The 19,169-nt window shown below is 43.6% G+C and overlaps 1 protein-coding gene across 2 annotated transcripts in view; it reads left to right on the forward strand.

Moving 5' to 3' along the window:
* Positions 1-19,169, forward strand: part of PTPRG (protein tyrosine phosphatase receptor type G) — a 678,048-nt gene that overhangs the window by 512,040 nt on the left and 146,839 nt on the right. For both annotated transcript variants that reach the window (XM_040994746.1, XM_040994747.1), the window contains exon 6: positions 17,860-17,926. In XM_040994746.1, coding sequence (XP_040850680.1) covers positions 17,860-17,926 — 67 coding nt within the window. The remainder of the gene's footprint in view (positions 1-17,859; positions 17,927-19,169) is intronic.

Here is a 19,169-nt window from a genome sequence, read left to right on the forward strand (position 1 = left end):
CCCAATTCCTTGACACATCTGCTGCCTCCCAAGATCTGCAGAGTCAGCAAGCTGGAGCCAGAGAGGCCGACACAGAGCCCGTGTGGGATACAGAGCCCAGGTATTCCCAAGGTGGGATGTGTTTGGCTCAATTCTTGCCCTCCCACTGACTCCGTTTTTTTTTTTTTCTCTACATAAATTATTCCAGGTAAATTGCCTGGTTCCATGAATATATTCAAGTTTAGTTCTGAAAGACTATCATGCGTTATACCACCCAACTAAGTAGGCCAACACCCAAGCCATCGTGTTCTCCTTAGCACTGGGTATTTTGGACTTCTGGGTCACTATTTTAGGTTCTAGTATTAATTATTAAATCTCAATCTTCACCTTTTCTAGTTGTAGTAGCCAAAATACTTCACACTGTTATGTAAAAAGGTCAGTAAAAAACAGAATGAAGAATGTAACTGTTTTTTTAAACATAAAAACATGAGGCAAGTATTAGTGGACACAGTCTTGCTACATTGGAATTCCACTGAAAGCTCCAGTTGTCCAGAGACATGCTTGTCCAAGGCACAACCAAAGCTTATAGATTTCCAGAGCATTAGGAAGTATAGATTTTTAAAACTCTACTCTTATTATCCTACCTGCTGATTATGCTATTCCCTACTGGCCTGACTCCCAATCCTGTCAGATTTTTAATTTCCTTAAGGGTTCATAAGAGGTGATACACAGAGAACCTAAACTTCACCACTAAGCTTTCTGTTGTTTATCTTCTCAAGAACAATACAGATGACTGAGAATTCTTCAGAGGAAAATTTATGCTTATCTTTGGTGTAGAGTTCCAGCTGGAATTTGGTTCTGTAGCATGTAGAATAAGCGTTCAAGGATGTGGCAATGTAAGCAGGTGAATCACCACTCTGTGATAAGTGATTGGTACAGGACGAAAAACCGTGAACTCAACGTTTGCTCTACTGACAGGCTAAACCCAAAGAGGAGAATTAACACGTCATTTCTGTATCTGCTCCAAGTCAGAATTATTTATTTCTGTTTATTACCTAACATTTCCAAAGAAAATTATAGAACAAGAGTGTACAAGCATGATATTGATGGATGCAAGGCACGTTCTAAAAGTGGCAGAGAATGTAAGAGGGCTGTGCAACACTAAATTTACTATGATATGTTTAATTAGGCAATCAAGCTCTCCATATATTGAAACCAAGTTTTCCAAGCATACCTGTAACCAGTAGTTTGGGGTGCTTATTCAATAAATGGATTGTGATATCAATTCTCAAAACAGCTATTGTTGAGGCTGTCTTAATTTCAGCCTTGATGGAATGAAGTGGCAAGGAGATTAAGTGCTTTGCTGAAGTTTGCTGTTTAACAAGGGCTCAGAACTGAAACTGAACTTAACTCATAAAAGTCCTGGTCTACGGCCATGGTGCTCTGCTCACTTCCGTGGTCATGAGACAGACTGAGAATGTTTCCTGGTCCTGGACAGGTCTATGATACACATCTGAGTGGAGTTCCACTTCGGTATTGTTGCTGTGTTGCCTTCTGCCCTGGAGCAGTGCACCTCCCTGTAATGTGCTTTGCTGAAAAAGAAAAAAAAAACCTTGCCATAAACTGCAGTGAGTTAGTGATGGTGCATACAACATGAAGAGAAAGAGTTTTTCATGAAGGTAGCAAATGACTGGTTAGCTCAGTCATGATATTTTCATATGAAACAGTTCTTCAGAGCGGTAACAAATGAACTGCTACTTAGAACAGTAGGTAAATCCTGAAGATACAAGAACTGGTAAAGCAGCTGAAACAAGAGAGTGATGTGAGTCCATGAAGGTCTATAAAGAGGCCACTGCCTGGGGCATTAGTTGTAAGGAAGCTTGAGGGGTATGGTGGATGTTTACCATCACCTGGCTGGTGTATGTATGTGTACATACATGAAAATGTATCCAGTTGTGAACTTATCATCTATGTACTTTTCTTTAGTTATATACCTGTTAAAACTTAGAATGCAAAACAAACCAGATACACATTTTGTCTGCAGCCTCAATGTCTATGTAACTAAACTAGAGACTTCTTTGTCTTAGTAGCATTGTTGGGTTTTGTTGTCATTTTGAAATTCGGTTTTATTCTGAGAGAAAGGGGGTGCGGGGAGAAAACACCCACAGTATCAGCCACTTAGTCACTCCCCAGTGAGGTGTGGTTAGGCTGAAGTCAGAAACTCAGCCATATTTCTCACATGGGTGGCAAGGACTTGGGTACTTGAGCCAACAGCACTGTCTCCCAAAGTCTACATTAGCAGGATGCTGGAGAGAGGAGACGGTGCCAGGGATCAAACTTAAACACTCAGGTGGAATGCTCACTGCCCTTTGAGCTTTTCAATATGTGTTTTTTTAAAGATTGATTTTTCAGTTGAAAGGCAGGATTTTGTGAGGAGACAGGGAGAGACAGAGGGAAGGGTCTTCCATGCACTGGTCCACTCCCCAAATGTTTGCAATAGCCAGAGCTGATCCAATCCAAAACCAGGAGCCCGGTATCCCACATGGTTGCAGGTGTCCAAGGACCTGGATCATCATCTACTGCCCTCCCAGGTCATAAACAGAGTTGGAAGTGGAGCAGCTGGGACACCACCAACTGCCACATGGGATGCTGGTATGGCTGGTGGAGGATTAGCCCATTTTGCCACCACACCAACCCCAAGTGCGACCTTTCATTGTTGCTCACTTACATGACAGCCAGTTATCTGATGAGATTAAGAAAACAGCCAACAATTTTAAAGCAATTTTAAAGGTGCAGAGAAAGCAGTGCACACGTTACTATACCCAGGTGCTGAAGCGCACACACTATACCCACTGAACCACTCTCCTGAAGAGTCAGTCTGTCCCTTCCTTCTGAAATACTCAGCACAGAGCTTACCCTTGGAGACTTTTGCTTTATTACAATCTGGCCACCCAATTATTATTCTCAAGGACCTTCTTAATCATTTGCAGAGGTTTAAATTATATTCAAGAAGGCAATGGAGCATGCAGTGTGCTTTATAAATAAAGGTTTTATCTGGAATTAGAAAAATAAAGTTTGGGAACTTAACAGGCCTTCTCAAGTTAGCTGACAAGCTGCCTTCGGGCAGGTCGGTCTGTGTACTGTTGCAGCCTGAGAATTCTTGCACAGTGCTTTAGGGGTCAGGGTTGTGCGTGGCCACATTAGCATTCTCAGAGCGCTCTCACATATCCCTGTGCACTACCAATGTTTTTGAATCCCCTTTGCAGTGATACCAAGGCCTGAATGAACATCATGCCCATGATGAGTTGTTTCTGGGTTTTGGAGCTCTTTGTATATGATGTTTACAAATAGACATGAAAGATCATCTCTCAAGACTGATGCCATTTCTGTGTTATTGTTGGAAGCCTGCTTGGTTATGAAACCAAGTCATCATCAGTCATTCCCCTAAAGATTTTTGAATGCAATTGCTGGGCAGGCCCTAGGCTCCCTGTTTTAGTACAACTTCAAACAAAGTGCAACTGATACTTCTACTGACATAGCACTCAATGCTGTGCCTGTTGATACTGTTACAAAACACATCGACTATGAGACCTTATGGACAAAAAAGTTCCATTTTCTGTTTTTGTTTTTGTTCACCTAACTGCTATATTGGTAGTTCAATATATCTGAATGGAATTGTTGGTACTTATTAGCTGCTTAGATGACATTGGTTGAATGTGTGAGTTCTTGAGTGAGTTGATGAATTGATGCAAAGATGAGTAATGGTTTAGCATTAAGCAGTTTAGCAATGATAATAATAATTCATTTTTATAAAGAACCTTTTAAAATGAATTGATGATTCATGACTTTATTTTCATGTTATTTGAAATGCAGAGAGTGAATCAGAGGGACACAGAGAGAGGGAGCTTCCATCTCTTGGTTCATTCTTCACATACCTGCAACAGCTGGGCCAAACCAAAGCCAGGAACCAGGAACTAAAGCCAGGGCTTTCTACCTGGGCAGCAAGGATGCAAGGGCTTGAGCCATCACCTGCTGCCTTTCCAGGGTGCATATTAGCAGGAAGCTGAAAATGGAAGCAGAGCTGCGATTCAAACTTCCATTCTCTGTTAGGTGATGTGATATGCTATGTGGTGTCTTTAAGAACTGTACCAAAGCCTTGCCCGAAGGTGGAATGTTATTGAAGTCTTTCTGTATTCCTAACCCTATGCTTCTTTCCATGAATTGACTCAGTTGACTAAGTTGACAGCCCTATAAATGAGTCAGTGTTAGAAAGTCTTTTTTCCAGATTGAGGAACCTTAGATTTAGGGTTAGGGTTATGTAACATACTTGCTGAAAACTGGAATTGACAATAGTTTTCTGCAAAGGGCCAAACTCATTGCAGGCTGTGAGGTCTCAGGCCCGAGTGCACAGTCCTGATGTTGAACAGAGAAGCCATTACACATGATCTGTGATGAATGAACTTGATTGTGTTCCAGGAAAACTTAATTTTCAACAGCAGAGAATATGTGGGATTTGTTCCCAGGTCCTAAGTACGCTGACCTTTGTTACACCTTAACAGTGATGGGACTGTGATGGGTTTTTTCCTAAGCTTTTATTTTTAAAGATTTAAAGAGAGTGCTCTTCCATCCATTGGTTTATTCCACACATGGCTGCAACAGTCTGGGGCATGTTGGAGCCAAGAGATAGGAGCTTCTTCTGGATCTCCTGTGTGGGTACACTGTCCCAAGTACGTGAACTTTCTTCAGCGTCTTTCCCAGGAACATTTGGAGGAAGCTAGAAGGGAAGTGAAGCAGCTGAGACTCATACCAGTGTCCATATAGGATGCTGGTGCTACATGTGGCAGCTTTACGTACTATGCTGAAATGGTGCCATGGCACTTTGATTTGAGCTGTGACAACATGCCTTTGAAGATCAAGGAGAAGCAAATTCTGATGCAGAAAAGACTGGAGGCTTAATTATTTGGCTTTCAAACTGTTTTTATGATTTTCCCTTTCCAAATATCATCCTACTTTTTAATCATTTCAGAAAGCAAAACCAAAGCCCACCTTTATGATTTGCTTGGAAGCTGACATTGAGACAGTTCATTACACTCACATGGAGTTGAGTGCTCTGAGGAAAGAAGTGTCATTTGAGTGGAAGAGAACTGGATAAGGGTAGTGGGAGGTATGTAAGGATCCACAACCCATGTAAGCTCCAAGGCCCCTGCGTCCTGGCTTTCCTTCCAGGCACCCACAAACCAGTCTGCACCTTGAGCTTCAGGAATTGACAGGGTGAAGTGGTGCTTGGAAGGAACAAAGAGTGCTGGGGAAGTCGTATGAGTTGAACTGAGCAGCCATCTGCAGAGAGCCAAGAGACAAGCATTGTGGTCAGCAGGAATGGCACAGGCCATTCACTACAGTGAAATGCTCAGATTGAGGCACTTTAGAAAGTTCAAGAAGGAGCCAGCTCAGCGCGGGGTTTAAAATGCCCACACCCCACAGAGGAGTGCCTGGCTTAAACTCCGAGCCTGGCTCCTCACTCCAGCCTCCTGTTAGTGCAGATTTGGGGAGGCAGTGGTGATGGCCCAAGAAATTGTGCTACTGCCACCCAGCTGGGAACCCTGCATTGAGCTTGACGTTCTGATTACCATTTCTGCTTTGGGCCAGCCTGGGCCATTACATGCTTTTTTTTTTTTTAAGATTTATTTTTATTATTTTTTTATTGGAAAGGCGGATATACAGAGAGGAAGATCTTCCGTCCGATGATTCACTCCCCAAGTGAGTGCAACGGCCCATACTATGCCAATCCGAAGCCAGGTGCCTCTTCTGGGTCTCCCACGCGGGTACAGGGTCCCAAAGCCTTGGGCCATCCTCGACTGCTTTCCCAGGCCACAGGCAGGGAGCTGGAAGGGAAGCGGGGCCGCTGGGATAGAACCGGCGCCCATATGGGATCCTGGGCGTGCAAGGCGAGGACCTTAACCACTGCGCCATCGTGCCGGGCCACATTACATGCTTTTATGAGTGAATCAGTGAATGGGAGTACTCTCCTCTCTGTCTGTCTGTCTCCACCTCCTTTTCAAATAACTAAATTATTATTTTTTTTAATGTTTAAGGATTGTAAGTAACCTTGCATGTCTGAGTAGCTGTGAAGTCCAATAGTAGGGTTTTGCACTTGGGTCTGCTAATCTCATTTCAAATATCTTGCACATGACCAATGTTCTTACATGAGGATACATTTAAAAGTTAAGGGAAAATAGAATTAAGTTTTTTTGGGTGCGAGACATATTTGAAATTTAGCAAAATTTTTTCATAGTACACATTTTCCATGAACTTTTTGAGGACTCTTCATATTCAAAAGTTCTTGCACCAAAATAAACATCCTTTTATAAACTTTTTATAAAGATTTGTTTATCTAAAAAGGCAAAGCTACACAGAAAAAGGGAGAGACAGAAATCTTCCATCTGCTAATTCAGTCTCCAAGTAATGGAACAGGACCAGGCTGAAGCCAAGAAACTTCATACAGATCTCCCCCTGTGGGAACTCACATACTTGGGTCATCTTCCGCTGCTCTCCCACACATATTAGCAGGGACTTGGAACAGAAGTTAAGTAGGTGGGAGTCAGCGTCCATATGAGATGCAGGTATCACGAGTGTGGCTTAATCGATACCACATAAGTTTGGCTTGTGCTGTAAACTTCCGAGTACCCTCATAGGATGTGAGGGTGATCTGGCTGTGACATCTGTCACCCCATTGGTCCTCAGGGTGGAATCAGCTGATCTGGCTGGCTAGGTAGGTGTTGCCTCCTTCCCTCACCACTCCATGTGTGCCTCCCCCCGACACTGTGGACTCAGTCTAAGAGGACGACCAACCCCACTAGAGAAGGACCAATCTTTTTTTTTTTAATGATTTTTTTTATTTATTGGAAAGTCAGATATACAGAGAGGAGGAGAGACACAGAGGAAGATCTTCCGCCCAATGATTCACTCCCCAAGTGAGCACAATGGCCAGTGCTATGCCGATCTGAAGCCAGGATCCAGGAACTTCTTCTGGGTATCCCACATGGGTGCAGGGTCCCAAGGCTTTGGGCCATCCTTGACTGCTTTCCCAGGCCTCAAGCAGGGAGCTGGATGGGAAGTGGGTCCACCTGGATTAGAACCGGCGCCGATACGGGATCCTGGTGCATTCAAGGTGAGGACGTTAGCCACTAGACCATGCCGCCAGGCCCAGGACCAATCTTTTGTCAAGGTTAAGCGAGTAGCTGTGCTTGCCTGCTAGAACCTCCAAAAAAGCTTTCCAGGTCCAATCCCCTCATATACACAGGTAGCCATGTCAAATGATCTGATCACATTGACCTACAGAAGATTATCTACATTATTTTCTAAAGAACCATTTAGTCCCAGGTTATTTGTCAACATCAGTTTATGTAAAATAAGCCTCTTCCTGCCCAAATATTACATATTGCCTCCACCTTCTCACCAGTTATTTCAATTGAACTGTCAGTAGAATTGAGAGCATATGAGCACTGTTGCTTAAAGAAATTGACTACATGCTCTGTAGAGAAATCATATTATTTTCCCAAAGGAGAGCAAGTCAGCCCAGTGACACCATGATTACTGGGAACAAACTTTTCTTGTTTTCCGTGTAGTTACGCAATGAATGTCACGTTCTGTCAATCAAGACCTGCTGGGAAAGTTTCTTTTCCCATTGCCATTTAATGTTATCCTTTGTTGAATTCAAGTACATTTTAAACATAAAGCTGGACTCTTCAGTTAGCGTTATTCTGTGTTCTTCCAGAGATAGGCATGGGCTTTGTGTAGACTCCTCCTTAATTGCAAGGAGCCCTTCTCATTCATGGATTTAAAGATGTTTGTTTGTTTAATCTGTTTGTACTCTCTGCTTAACTAAGAGGCTGCAGCAGGTGCTCTGACAATGTTCATGGAAGATCCCTAAAAGCAGTTTATACTGCCTTGTGCCTGGATCAAGTGCAATGTTCAGAGATGTTAACTGGTTTATTTCAAAGGATGGTGTTGGGGAGCTTAAATGACAATTACAACATCAGGCAGCAAACCTTACAGGCATACATGGTTGGAATAGGGACTGATCTCTGAGGTATTGCTTCAAAGAGGGAGTTGATACTTAATCAATCTTTAGAGTCCATGTTATGGTGGCAATCATTCAGTGCTCCAAAAGGAATCAAGTAAAAATACTCCTTGTTTAAAAAGCATTGCCTGTGTAGTTCATTTGCACTGAACTTGGTCACGGTGAATCTGAAACAACAGTCTCAGGTCACTCTGTCATGCCCTGCACCTTGCCTCGGGACATCTTCCATTATGAAGACCTCTTGCACTCAACACTACAGTGTATTATTTTCCTCTGTTGGTTTCAGTTGCAGAACTGCTGGGATTCTGTCCTGGAATTGATCATTGATGCTTCTTTGCTCCACGTGGGGTCCATTCATTATTTTTTTAAGCAAGTGGACTGGAAAGAATTTTACATTCTAAGCCTATCCCTTCCTTTCAAACTCTAGACTGTGATGGAACATAACAGCTGTGCTCCATCAAGGATGAGAGCTGCTTCAGAGGGTTGGAAATGGCTGGTGCAGAGGTGTAAGCAAATTAGAATTAGTGCAAACTCTTTCCCAAACCTGACTGTGTGGGGTAGAAGTAAACCATCAGGGCCTGGCATGATGGTTCAGTGACTAAATCCTTGCCTTGCATGTGCTGGGATCCCATATGGGCACCTGTTCATGTCCCAGCTGCTGTATTTTCTTTCCATCCAGCTCCCTGCTTGTGGCCTGTGAAAGCAGTTAAGGTGGTCCAAAGCCTTGGGACCTTGCGTGCACATGGGAAACCCAGAGGAAGCTCCTGGATCTGAGCTTTGGATCAGCTAGCCTCTGGCCATTGTGGACTCTTGAGGAGTGAACCAGCAGACACAAGATCTTTCTCTCTGTAAACCTGCCTATCTGTTAAAAACAAACAAAGGAAGTAGACCATAAGCTCTGTGAGGGGTGAGCACTGTGCTCTGACCAATAGCTTTTCCTGTTCTGTAATCTGGTTTTTGGCATGTGATCCATCATTTATTGCGTACTACAAACTTAGCATTAAGCAGTGCACAAAGCATACTGGTTATCCCAGTGTCTGTGGGCCCTCTGATCCTTTGCTTTTCATAAGGTTGGGAAGGGTTGCAATCTCATCTGAAAGTTCAACAAGGGAGCCATCTGCTTCCAAGCTCACTCAGGCTGTTGGTAGAAACCAGTTCCTTGAGGGCTTTAACTAAGTTCAGAGGCCACCTTTAGTCCCTTGTTATGTGGACTTCTCGAACCCGACCATTAACTTCACCAAAGCATGCCAGCCCAGTGGGCAATAGTGACATCTACTAGGAAGATGGAGGTTAGAATCTTTTGTAATGAAAACATCCCTCTGCTTTTGCCTCATGTTACTGGATGAAAGAAACCTGCTCCATCCAGCCCATGCTCAAGTGCAAGAGATGACACAAGGGCCAGAATAGGAGTGTAGGAGTTTAAAAGAGAAGGGTGCTTATGATTTGGATTAAGGGCATCCTGCCACGATGTACAGTTGCATCAGGTCATCTCAACCTTTTATAGATGACACCTATGGAGTATTTACCTAAATCTTCCTCATCCCTAAAAATACAAGCTGATGTCCTTAGCTGCTCCTAAGGAGGCGCCTTTACAGCAGACTATCAATCTGGCAGCCCCTTTGATCCAATAAGCCTTGTCTCCTCTCTTCCTCCTGCCTCGTGCATGGAGCGAATTTGAAGCAGTCCCCACACAGCACTTTCTGGATTCTCAGTCTTTTGTCTGTGGAGTGCCCTGAGCAGCTTTTTGCTTGGAGGGAATGAAAAAGCATGGGTGAGAGTTCACATCTAACGTGTTCTGGTTGAAGTCCCTTGCTCTGTGTGGACACAGTGGGCTCTGCTTTCTCCCCTAAGCCTTTGATATTCTTGGGGCTTTTCAGAACATGGACAGGTTACTAACAAGGCAAAGTTGGACCTGTCCCAGACTGCAGAGCGACTCCTGAGCTATCTGGAGACACATCTGTGTGCTGCACATAAGCACCTCTTCCCTGAGGTTCCCCCTGATCTCACACTTTTTCACTTTCTTAAAAAAAAAAAAAATTCAAAGGTCGTGAAGTGATTCACATTGTGGTTTAGGACTGCACAGTATGCTTTGCTAAGTCAGAATTTTCTTTTAACTTCTTTCCAGTTTGGGAAGACCTTGACAATGCATTAAAAAGACAAAGGACATAATTCACCTTGTAACCCCCAGGGCAGGGCTATTTGCCAGGTGCTCCAGGCTGCCTCCATTCTCTTTTTCTGCTAGTTCCCTTAGAAATGGGCTGCTGGATGAGTATGAACCCATAGGAAATGGACCTGCACACCATGCACAGGACAGTTTGGTCCCCGTGGGGATGAGTAATCACCCCTATGGCCAACAAGCAAGCCTGCTGCTGGTGAGATCTTCAGCTGTGCAGATTTTCTGCCGGCCTTGTTGCGGTTGCCCAGAGCAGTTGGTTTTTTCAGAAATGGCCTTCTCCATGCCAAATAGGAGGGTTTGAAGTCAGATACTCTGTTGGGCTGGAGAGTTGAAGCCAGGGCTCAGAGAAAAGTCAGCTGAAGCAGACTCAGGGCACAGCGTTGATCTCCTCAGTTGGCTTTCTCTGGCCACGAATCTCAAATCCCTGGAGATGAGTAAACTTGGGAATTGACTAGTTCCCACTAATAGTATGAATTAACAGTAAGTAAACCATGGCCTTGCTGAAGTTTCATTTAGAGTGAATCCTATCAGCGTTTATAATTGTGTTTCCTTTCCATAATAATCCCTTCCTGTGACAGGAATTAGGAGGGTTGTCCTGTGCCCAGGGAAGCTAATCCCAGGAGTCTGTCCCTGTCAGGTGCTGGCAAATGAATGACGATTCTGGGCCATGCACTTCCCTCTGACAGGGGCTCTGTGAGAAGCCTCTCGGGTGTTTTACATATATATTATCTTAGGCCTAATGTGTGATGCTGGAATTGAGGAAGCTGAATGTGAAGCCCTCCTGTGGACCAAAGATTCCACACTTGATTACTTGATGGTAGTTAACTCTGGTGACGTTAAAATCTTTTCATTTCACAAAAGTCCTCCAGTGCTGCAGAATTCATTTTTGTTGTTGTTGTTGCCTCATTCTGAACTGTGTCTCTGGTTTGCTCTCTGACTCCAGGCCCTGACAGCTTGGGATACCCCTGATTCTGCTTTCTATGATGGCAAACAGGGGAGAAAAGAAAATGATGTTGTACTGTTAGAAGGGAAAAGAGAACTTTCAACATCGGGAACTAGATCTATAGGCTTTGTAAGAAGACAGGTGCTATTTGTGGGCATTACAAAGAAGGGTCTGGAAAGAAAGAATGCTTGACATATGGCATAGCGGTGAGTGAGGTCATCACAGAATGGTTGCCTTGGACATAGGCATATTCCTTAAATGAGTGACAAGTGTTTAATTTATTACTAGAGGAGGCTTGCGAGTATTCTGTCTCCAGGTAAGGGTGAGATGAAATGCAAGGGTGTGAAAACAGCCCACTTCAGAATGGTTTATGCCAGGAACTTTTAGCAGCAGCTGGAACCAAACGCTGGTGAATGGTAACCAAAGATGCTGACATCGGGATGATGGAAGTCCCAGCAATCTTTCTGCAACAGGAGAGAGACAGATGTCACAGGAAAGGGCTTGTCCCCCCTCCTGAGATCCTGAACCCCAGTCACTGGCTAAACCATGAGGGTGACAGATGAGCATCTCAGCCATTAGGAAGCCTGTGCGGAGACTGTCACTTTCCCCCACAGCCATGGTTAACAGAAAAACCATTCACCATCTATAGCCATAAATCCCTTTTCCCAGCAGAAGATACTGGCTAAGTATGACATTCATGGAACTAAAGGAGCAGCTGGCAATGTCGGATTCAAGGCAAGTAGGTTATCTTGGCCATCCTATTTAGCAGATGGCCAGGACATGATATATTGAAAATTATTAGGATCTAAGACAAGGGCCAAATGGCACAGGGGGCAGGAAAGACCTTGGCAGCCACGTGCAGGCTGATGGGGCCTTCCTGCCTCTGTGCCATTTTGCTTGGAACAGAAATAAAGGAGGCTGCTGGCGAGCCTGGATCACAAACACATCTCTTGGAAACGATTGGCAACGTGACACTAACTTGACAGTTAGTTGCTTGCTTCTTTACGGTGAGCCCCTATTTCAGAAGAGAATGTTGGAAAGGGTAGATGTCATCTGCATTCATATGAACTTGGCCTTCAGTGTAAAAGTATGAGTTAGGATTTCCTGTATTGCCAGTCTCTGTGTACTTTGGTTATATCTAAAACAACTGAAAAGCTTTCATTCAGAGCCCTGTGTCATGTCTGTGTGCCCTCTTTTTGAAGATGACTAATGCCACGGAAAGCTGCCCTGAAATGAAAGTGCCAGGAGCAAAGTTTTGCCATGAGAGCACCAACTCTGCGGGAAGAAGGATGTCTGTTTCTTCTAGTCCATTTTAAGTTCATTTGTACGATTATTGCTGTCTCCATATTACTGCAGAACTCCTTTGATCTTAAAGTGGAAGGAAGCAACTTTCAAACACCAGGAAAACTCTCCATGTGGCTTTAAAGGGAGAAGCCTATTACAAAATTGAGCACATGTCAAATAAAACATACATCTGGAATTTTTGAAATTTAAACTCAGACAGAGGTATTACTTTGAGTATCATGCACATTGAGGGGCCCATGGTTAAAAAGGCTTTTGGACATTCATTTAATTTTCAGCATTTCTTGGGCCCGGCTCAATAGCCTAGTGACTGAAGTTCTCGCCTTGCACACGCCAGGATTCCATATGGGCGCTGGTTCTAATCCTGGCAGCTCCACTTCCCATCCAGCTCCCTGCTTGTGGCCTGGGAAAGCAGTTGAAGACATCCCAAAGCCTTGGGTTCCTATACCCGTGTGGGAGACCCAGAAGAAACTTCTGGCTCCTGGCTCCAGATCGGCTCAGCTCCAGCTGTTGTGGCCACTTGGGGAGTGAATCAATGCACGGAAGATTTTCCTCTCTGTTTCTCGTTCTCTATATATCTGACTTTGCAATAAAATTAAATAAATCTTTAAAAAAAGATAAACGTTAGCATTTCGGGTTGGGTTGACTTGTTACCCAATATTATCTACCCCTTAGCCAGTACTCTGTAGTCAGCATTATATTCTAACTTTCACACATTTCATCTTCATCATAACACTATTAGATTGTATCCCCATTTCTCGGATGAGGAAATCAAGCCCTCAAAGGGTTAAACATTTTGGCTTTCCTGTCTCTAGACCTTCTCTAACCTGGAAGAAGAACAGAACAAGAACGGCCGGTGAAGCTGCCTTTGTTGTTGTCATGTTTGAAAAGTCGCACAAATTGCTTAGCTTGTGTTCAAGGATATTTTTAAGCGGCAAATCAGTTGAAACAGTGAGTGGAAGGAATTAGTTGCGTTTGTGTTGTGCTTTGCTGGAACAGATTCACTTATTAGCATGCTATTTTGAATCCTGAGCTTTGGAACTAAGGCATGAACGGGAACATGATCTCAGCATTATTAATGAGTTACTCGGGCCAGCCAATCATCACTGTTCTTCTCTCTGCATTTCCCAGCATCCCTCTTCTCAGTGCCAACCGTATCAGCCAGCAGAGTGAGGCTGGTACGAATAGTGGGGAATAATGTGATGACTGCTTAGAGTCTGGGGGCTGACTTTGGAGCTTGGGTGAGGCCTGGCTTGAGTATCAAACTCAGAGAAGGTATGATCACAAATGATCAGAGATTGCACCTGCCTGGGTTGCCTGCTGGTTTTCTTGGATAGATTACAAATATTGCTGGTGAGTGTCAGTTGTGGAGGAATTGGGAGCCTTCACACCATCAGATAAAACTAAATGTATTAAAGCTTTCTCCTAACTGCAAGCACACCCCCTTTCCTTTGGGTGCAAGTTCAAAGGACAGGTGCACCCCCTTATCCATAGAGGATACATTTTAGTGCTCCCAGTGGGTACCCAATACTTGAGATAACACTGGCCGTAAATGCAGGCTGCTTCAGAAAATTATGGTTTAAAAAAAAAAGCATACAAGACTTTTGATCCAGAAATGTTTTTGATCATGCATGTATAGCATCTACCAAAATTTCATGAGAAAATGGTTATGAAAAAATTAGGCATGGATTTCAAAGTTGAAAGTACTAAAAGAAGCAACTCTTTAAAAATTAACTACTGAGGCCAGTGTTGCAGCATGGTGGGTAAATCTGTCAACTGCAGTGTCAGCATTCCACCTGGGCACCAATTGTAGTCCTGGCTGCTCTGCTTTCAATGTTACTCTGTGTTGATGTGCCTTGGAAAGCAGCAGAGAATGGCTTCAGTGCTTGGACCCCTGCATATATGTAGGAGACCCTGCAAAAGCTGCTGGCTCCCATCTCGGGTTGGCCCAGCTCCAACCCTTGTGGCCCTTCGGGAAGTAAACCTGAATCATCTCTTTCTGACTGCATCTCTCAGTAGCTCTGCCTTACAAATAAATCATTTTTAGGAATTAGTGACCTATTTTGTTTGAAAGCCAGAATTTAGAGAGAGAGCTCCCATTCTCAAACTCACTCCTCAAGCAGCCACAGTGACCAGGGCTCGGCCAGCGTGAACCCAAGTGGCCTGAACTCTGTCCAGGTCTCCTATTGGGTGGCGAGGGCCCAGGAACTTTGGCCATTCTTCACTGCTTTTCCAAACATTATTTTAGCAGGGAGCTGAATGGAAAGTGGAGCAGGCAGAACTCAAATGGGATAGGAATGGAGCGGGCAGTACTTTGCTGTGCTGCAGTGCCAGCATCAGAAACTTACCTTTTAATTCCATCTTTCATGAACTTTGTGAATTATCCTCGTATATTGTGGGGTTTTTTTAATGTATGATAAAGTTGAGTTTATCAGTTTATCACAAAAATACATAAGCATCAACAAAAAGGAAGTAGAACAATGCAAGCCCTGTGATGTGGTGGTTGATCTGAAGAGAGATGGCTGGTCACTGTCTAATCAGCAAGTGACACATACATTGCAGATATTCTCGGCAAAGCATTGGTTCACTTTCCAGGCAACACAGGATGGGACAGCCCAAGATTTCATCGTATTACTCAGACTGGCATGCAGTTTAAAACTTAGAAAGGATGTATTCCTAAATTTTCCATTTAATATTGTCAGACTCTGGTTGACCATGAGTAACCAAAACCTCAGAAAGCCAAACTGGGGATCAGGGGGCTACTGTGGCTGAGGAATGATGTCACTGGAGGAGTCAAATGAGCCAATCAGGAGGCAGCAAATGTGCTGAGTCTTGTGGTGTGGAAGCCCATTTAGAAACCTTTAAGACTAACCATAAGCAAAGTATGTTAGTGAACAAAAGTATTGCTGTTGTAGCCCGTCCTCCATCTTCTACCTCTGCGTACACTAAATAGCTACTAAATTGTTCTCAAACGGGGTCTGTTTATTAAAACCGGAAGCAACCAGTTTTAATTTTAATTCTATAGGTTGTCTGGTCAGTTCTGATTGTGGGCAGCTTAGATGGTCCCTGTGCAGAGCCAGTGTTCACCTGAGACCTCCTGGTCTCAGACTCAGCGGTCCAGTAGCTGGCAGTATCTGACAGGACCTCCATCGCCCCTGCCTGTGCCTGCATTGTGGTCTCTCATCTTCTAGAAGACTATCTTGAGATATGGGGCATTTCTTTGGACTCTTACTTTATTATACTCCAGGCTTTTGAAATTCAGACACATATGCCAGTTAGTTTTTCTTATGTTGCATTTTTATACTATGAATCTGTTTTTGGCAATGGTGCAAATAAGATTTTGATTATTTGCTGTGGGTGTTTGTCTTCAAGAATGTTTCATGCATCAGTGTGTGTCAGGCCCCTGGCTTGAGGTATATTCATGCCAGCTCCCAGAATCCCACCCTTGTGATCTGGTAAAACTTGGGTCTGTTCAGTGGTCCTTTCTCCATACTTACAGCATTCACAATACAGTACGAAACTCTCTGTCATGTCACTAGTCTATAAACACTGCATGATAGCACCTGTGTTCTGCATTTAGGTCTAAGTTGAGACTTCAAATAGCAACGTGTAATCATGAGTAGCACTTAGAACATCTAAATAGTATTTCTCAATTCCAAGCTCTACACCATTAATATTGGTGGCTCTTTTATAGAATTTTAAGGTGCTCAGCAGTTACCCTAGCTCTACTCCTTTTCTAATAGCTCTTCATCCTTTTCTTAAACAGTTAACCCATAGCTGTGATGGGCAAAAATGTTACCAGACACAGCCATCCATCCTCCCAAGAGAGCACAGCCAGTTTCATCTGAGAACCCGTACTCCCACCTGGAGATGCTGGTACAGAGAGGGATGTGTAAATGTGGGTTTCTGTTAGAACAAACCAGTAATGCACACTACGGGGGTGTTTGTACAAGGGAACGTGGATGCCAGTCGGACTCCCTCTAAAGGTGGCTCTGGAACCTTCTGCATCAGGTTGGGTCTTGCTGCACAGTGAAAGGTTTGTCAATATGTCAACTTCATTATGTTAGAAGTGGATTAAATATAAATACCATTCCTGAGAAAAAAGAAGGGCAGAGAGCTTGCTGATCACAGATAATGGCTTTTGGAAAAACTCTTCATTTTGGAAATTTTTTTCATGGACACAGAAGTAAAAGAGAATGGAAGCATGTCCTGTCTTTGTACTTCCCACTCAAGGTCATACATGATTGCTTCAAGGTCACTCTTTGTGCATCTGTGCTCCACTCACTCCCCCTGCTGTCCACTTTTGGACTCTTTTTGCAGCGAGTCTAGACACCATTTCCTTTCATTTATAAATATTTCAAGGGATTTCGAAAGAAAGAGTCTTCAAGCCATAACTGTAGTGTGCGCATGGGATTTTAATCTTGAAAAGGTAGGAGTGGAATTTCTGCTCAGTAGTGTCAAGAAATTGACAGTGGAAGAGATCAAACCAAGGAGACTTGACTTTGGCAGGGGATTAGAAAGTCCAGAAAAGGAGTCCGGTGGATTAACCTAGTGACTAAATCCTCTCCTGGCATCTACCAGGATCCCACATCACTGCCGGTTCGTGTGCCAGCTGCTCCCTTTTCCATCCAGCACCCTGCTTGTTGCCTAGGACCCTACACCTGTGCTGGAGACCAGGAAAAGACTGCTGGTTTCTGGCTTTGAATCAGCTCAGCTCAGCCTGTTGTAGCCACTTGGGGAGTGAACCGGTGGATGGACGATCCTTCTCTCTATTTCTCCTTCTCTTTGTAAATCTTCCTGTCCAATAAATATAAATAAATCTTTCAAAAGTCCATAAAGAAATGAGGGTAGGAGACACTGTCTTTCTAAGATGCTTTTCCATTTATCTTTTGCTTTGAGTAATTCTGAGAAGGGCCACTTTAAGTGTGTGATTTTTCACTGGAAATTGGGAACCTTATGAATGTAATAGGCTGGCAGGGAACTGATGCATTTTCCAAAACATAATCCCAGTCGCCAGAAGGTACTGGCTGACTTGGTTAATGATGCTTTGCCCTCTGATGTCTCTCCATGACTTTTTAGCCCATCAGGACCTCCTCTTAATAAAACAAGGCAAGCAAAAAGTCTTAAGGTTTTGCTGGTCTGTGTTGTTTCTCTACCGTTATAATGTATTCTGAGAAGTTTCTTTTGATTTAGACTTCCGCACTTGATTCTGTTGTATCATAAATCTCTTGCATTTGGGGAAAGCTATGCTATAAGTGAGACCTAAGCAGCTTGCTAAATAACATCTATTTTTTGCCCCATCTCTTTAGAAGATTAAACTGAAGCTGTTGTGTCTGATGTCAGAATAGATTTAACCAATCATGTTTCCTTTACATGTAGGTCAGTCCGAGGGACAATTCCGCGCTGGATCCTATTATCCACGGGTTGAAGGGTGTCGTACATCATGGTAAGTAAGCCACATGTATTTCCTTGTGCTGGGATGTGAAGGGCTCAGATCTCCACCTCAAGGAATCGGGTTATCTGGCAGGATACAGAGGGTGACACCCATTTCTCATCCACTGATATTGAAGGGCATTGGAGCCATTATTTGATGGGTAAAGAGCACACCTATTTATTACTGGGAAATAGGTCTGGGTTAACAGTAAGCAATTTGTTTCTCTTCGAATACCTCTTTGAATGCATAGGTTATCAATCAGAATGTCCTGAGAGGTACTGTTCCTAGGTGTTGAACCTGCTATCTATCTCATTGTCTCCTAAATATATGCTTCTTTCCAGTCACTTTCCATTATTAAAACTTCTGATTTGCTTCTAGGATTTAGGGGGAAAATATAAGTAGGTAGGACAAGTCATTAAACTTTGGAGCTTGTGGGCCTGGCATGGTGGCCAGGTGGCTGAAGTCCTCACTTTGTACATGCCAGGGCACTGGTTTGTGTCCCTGTGCCCTGCTTCCCATCCAGCTCCCTGCTTGTGGCCTGGGAAAGCAGTGGAGGACAGCCCAAAGCCTTGGGACCCTGCACCTGTGTGGAAGTCCCAGAAAAAACAACTTGCTCCTGGCTTTGGATCAGCTCAACTCTGGCCATTGCAGCCACTTGGGGAGTGAATCAGCAGATGGAAGATCTTCCTCTCTTTGTCTCCTCTTCTCTGTATATCTGACTTTCCAATAAAAATAAAATAAATCTTTATTTTAAAAAAATTTTGTGGAGCTTGTTAGGAAGCCTTATGCAGCTACTAGAATGAAAAAACATTAGACCAACCTTCTGTACAACAGACTTCTTAAACTCAGATGGAAAACTGGGAAAGAAAGTAAGATAAATGACCTCTGTCTTTTCGAACTGGTTTTTATTGGAGGAATTTCTCTGCAAGTTCATTATCAGCAATGCATCATTACCTGTGACATGAAGATCCTCTCATTTAAAAACTACCCTCATTGCAGTGAGGTGTGGAGCACATATGTAATGTCATGATTTGCAAAAGGTTTGATCATCTAATTAGAATTCCAAAGACACTGATGTAAGTTGCATTAGTAACTATCATAAATCTCTCCTTGATCCCCGCAGCTGTGATAAAATGCCTCCCCCCTTTTGAGGAAGGTTGTACCTGCACCAGAGTGAACTATGTAGTGCATACATGCTGGTTGTCAGGGTCACATGGAAGCCAGCAGAATTTGGGATTGATGATTATGTTCAGTT

The sequence above is a fragment of the Ochotona curzoniae genome, unplaced genomic scaffold (genome assembly GCF_017591425.1).
Source record: "Ochotona curzoniae isolate NIBS_2020 unplaced genomic scaffold, NIBS_Ocur_1.0 contig_908, whole genome shotgun sequence".
Classification (NCBI taxonomy): Eukaryota; Metazoa; Chordata; class Mammalia; order Lagomorpha; family Ochotonidae; genus Ochotona; species Ochotona curzoniae.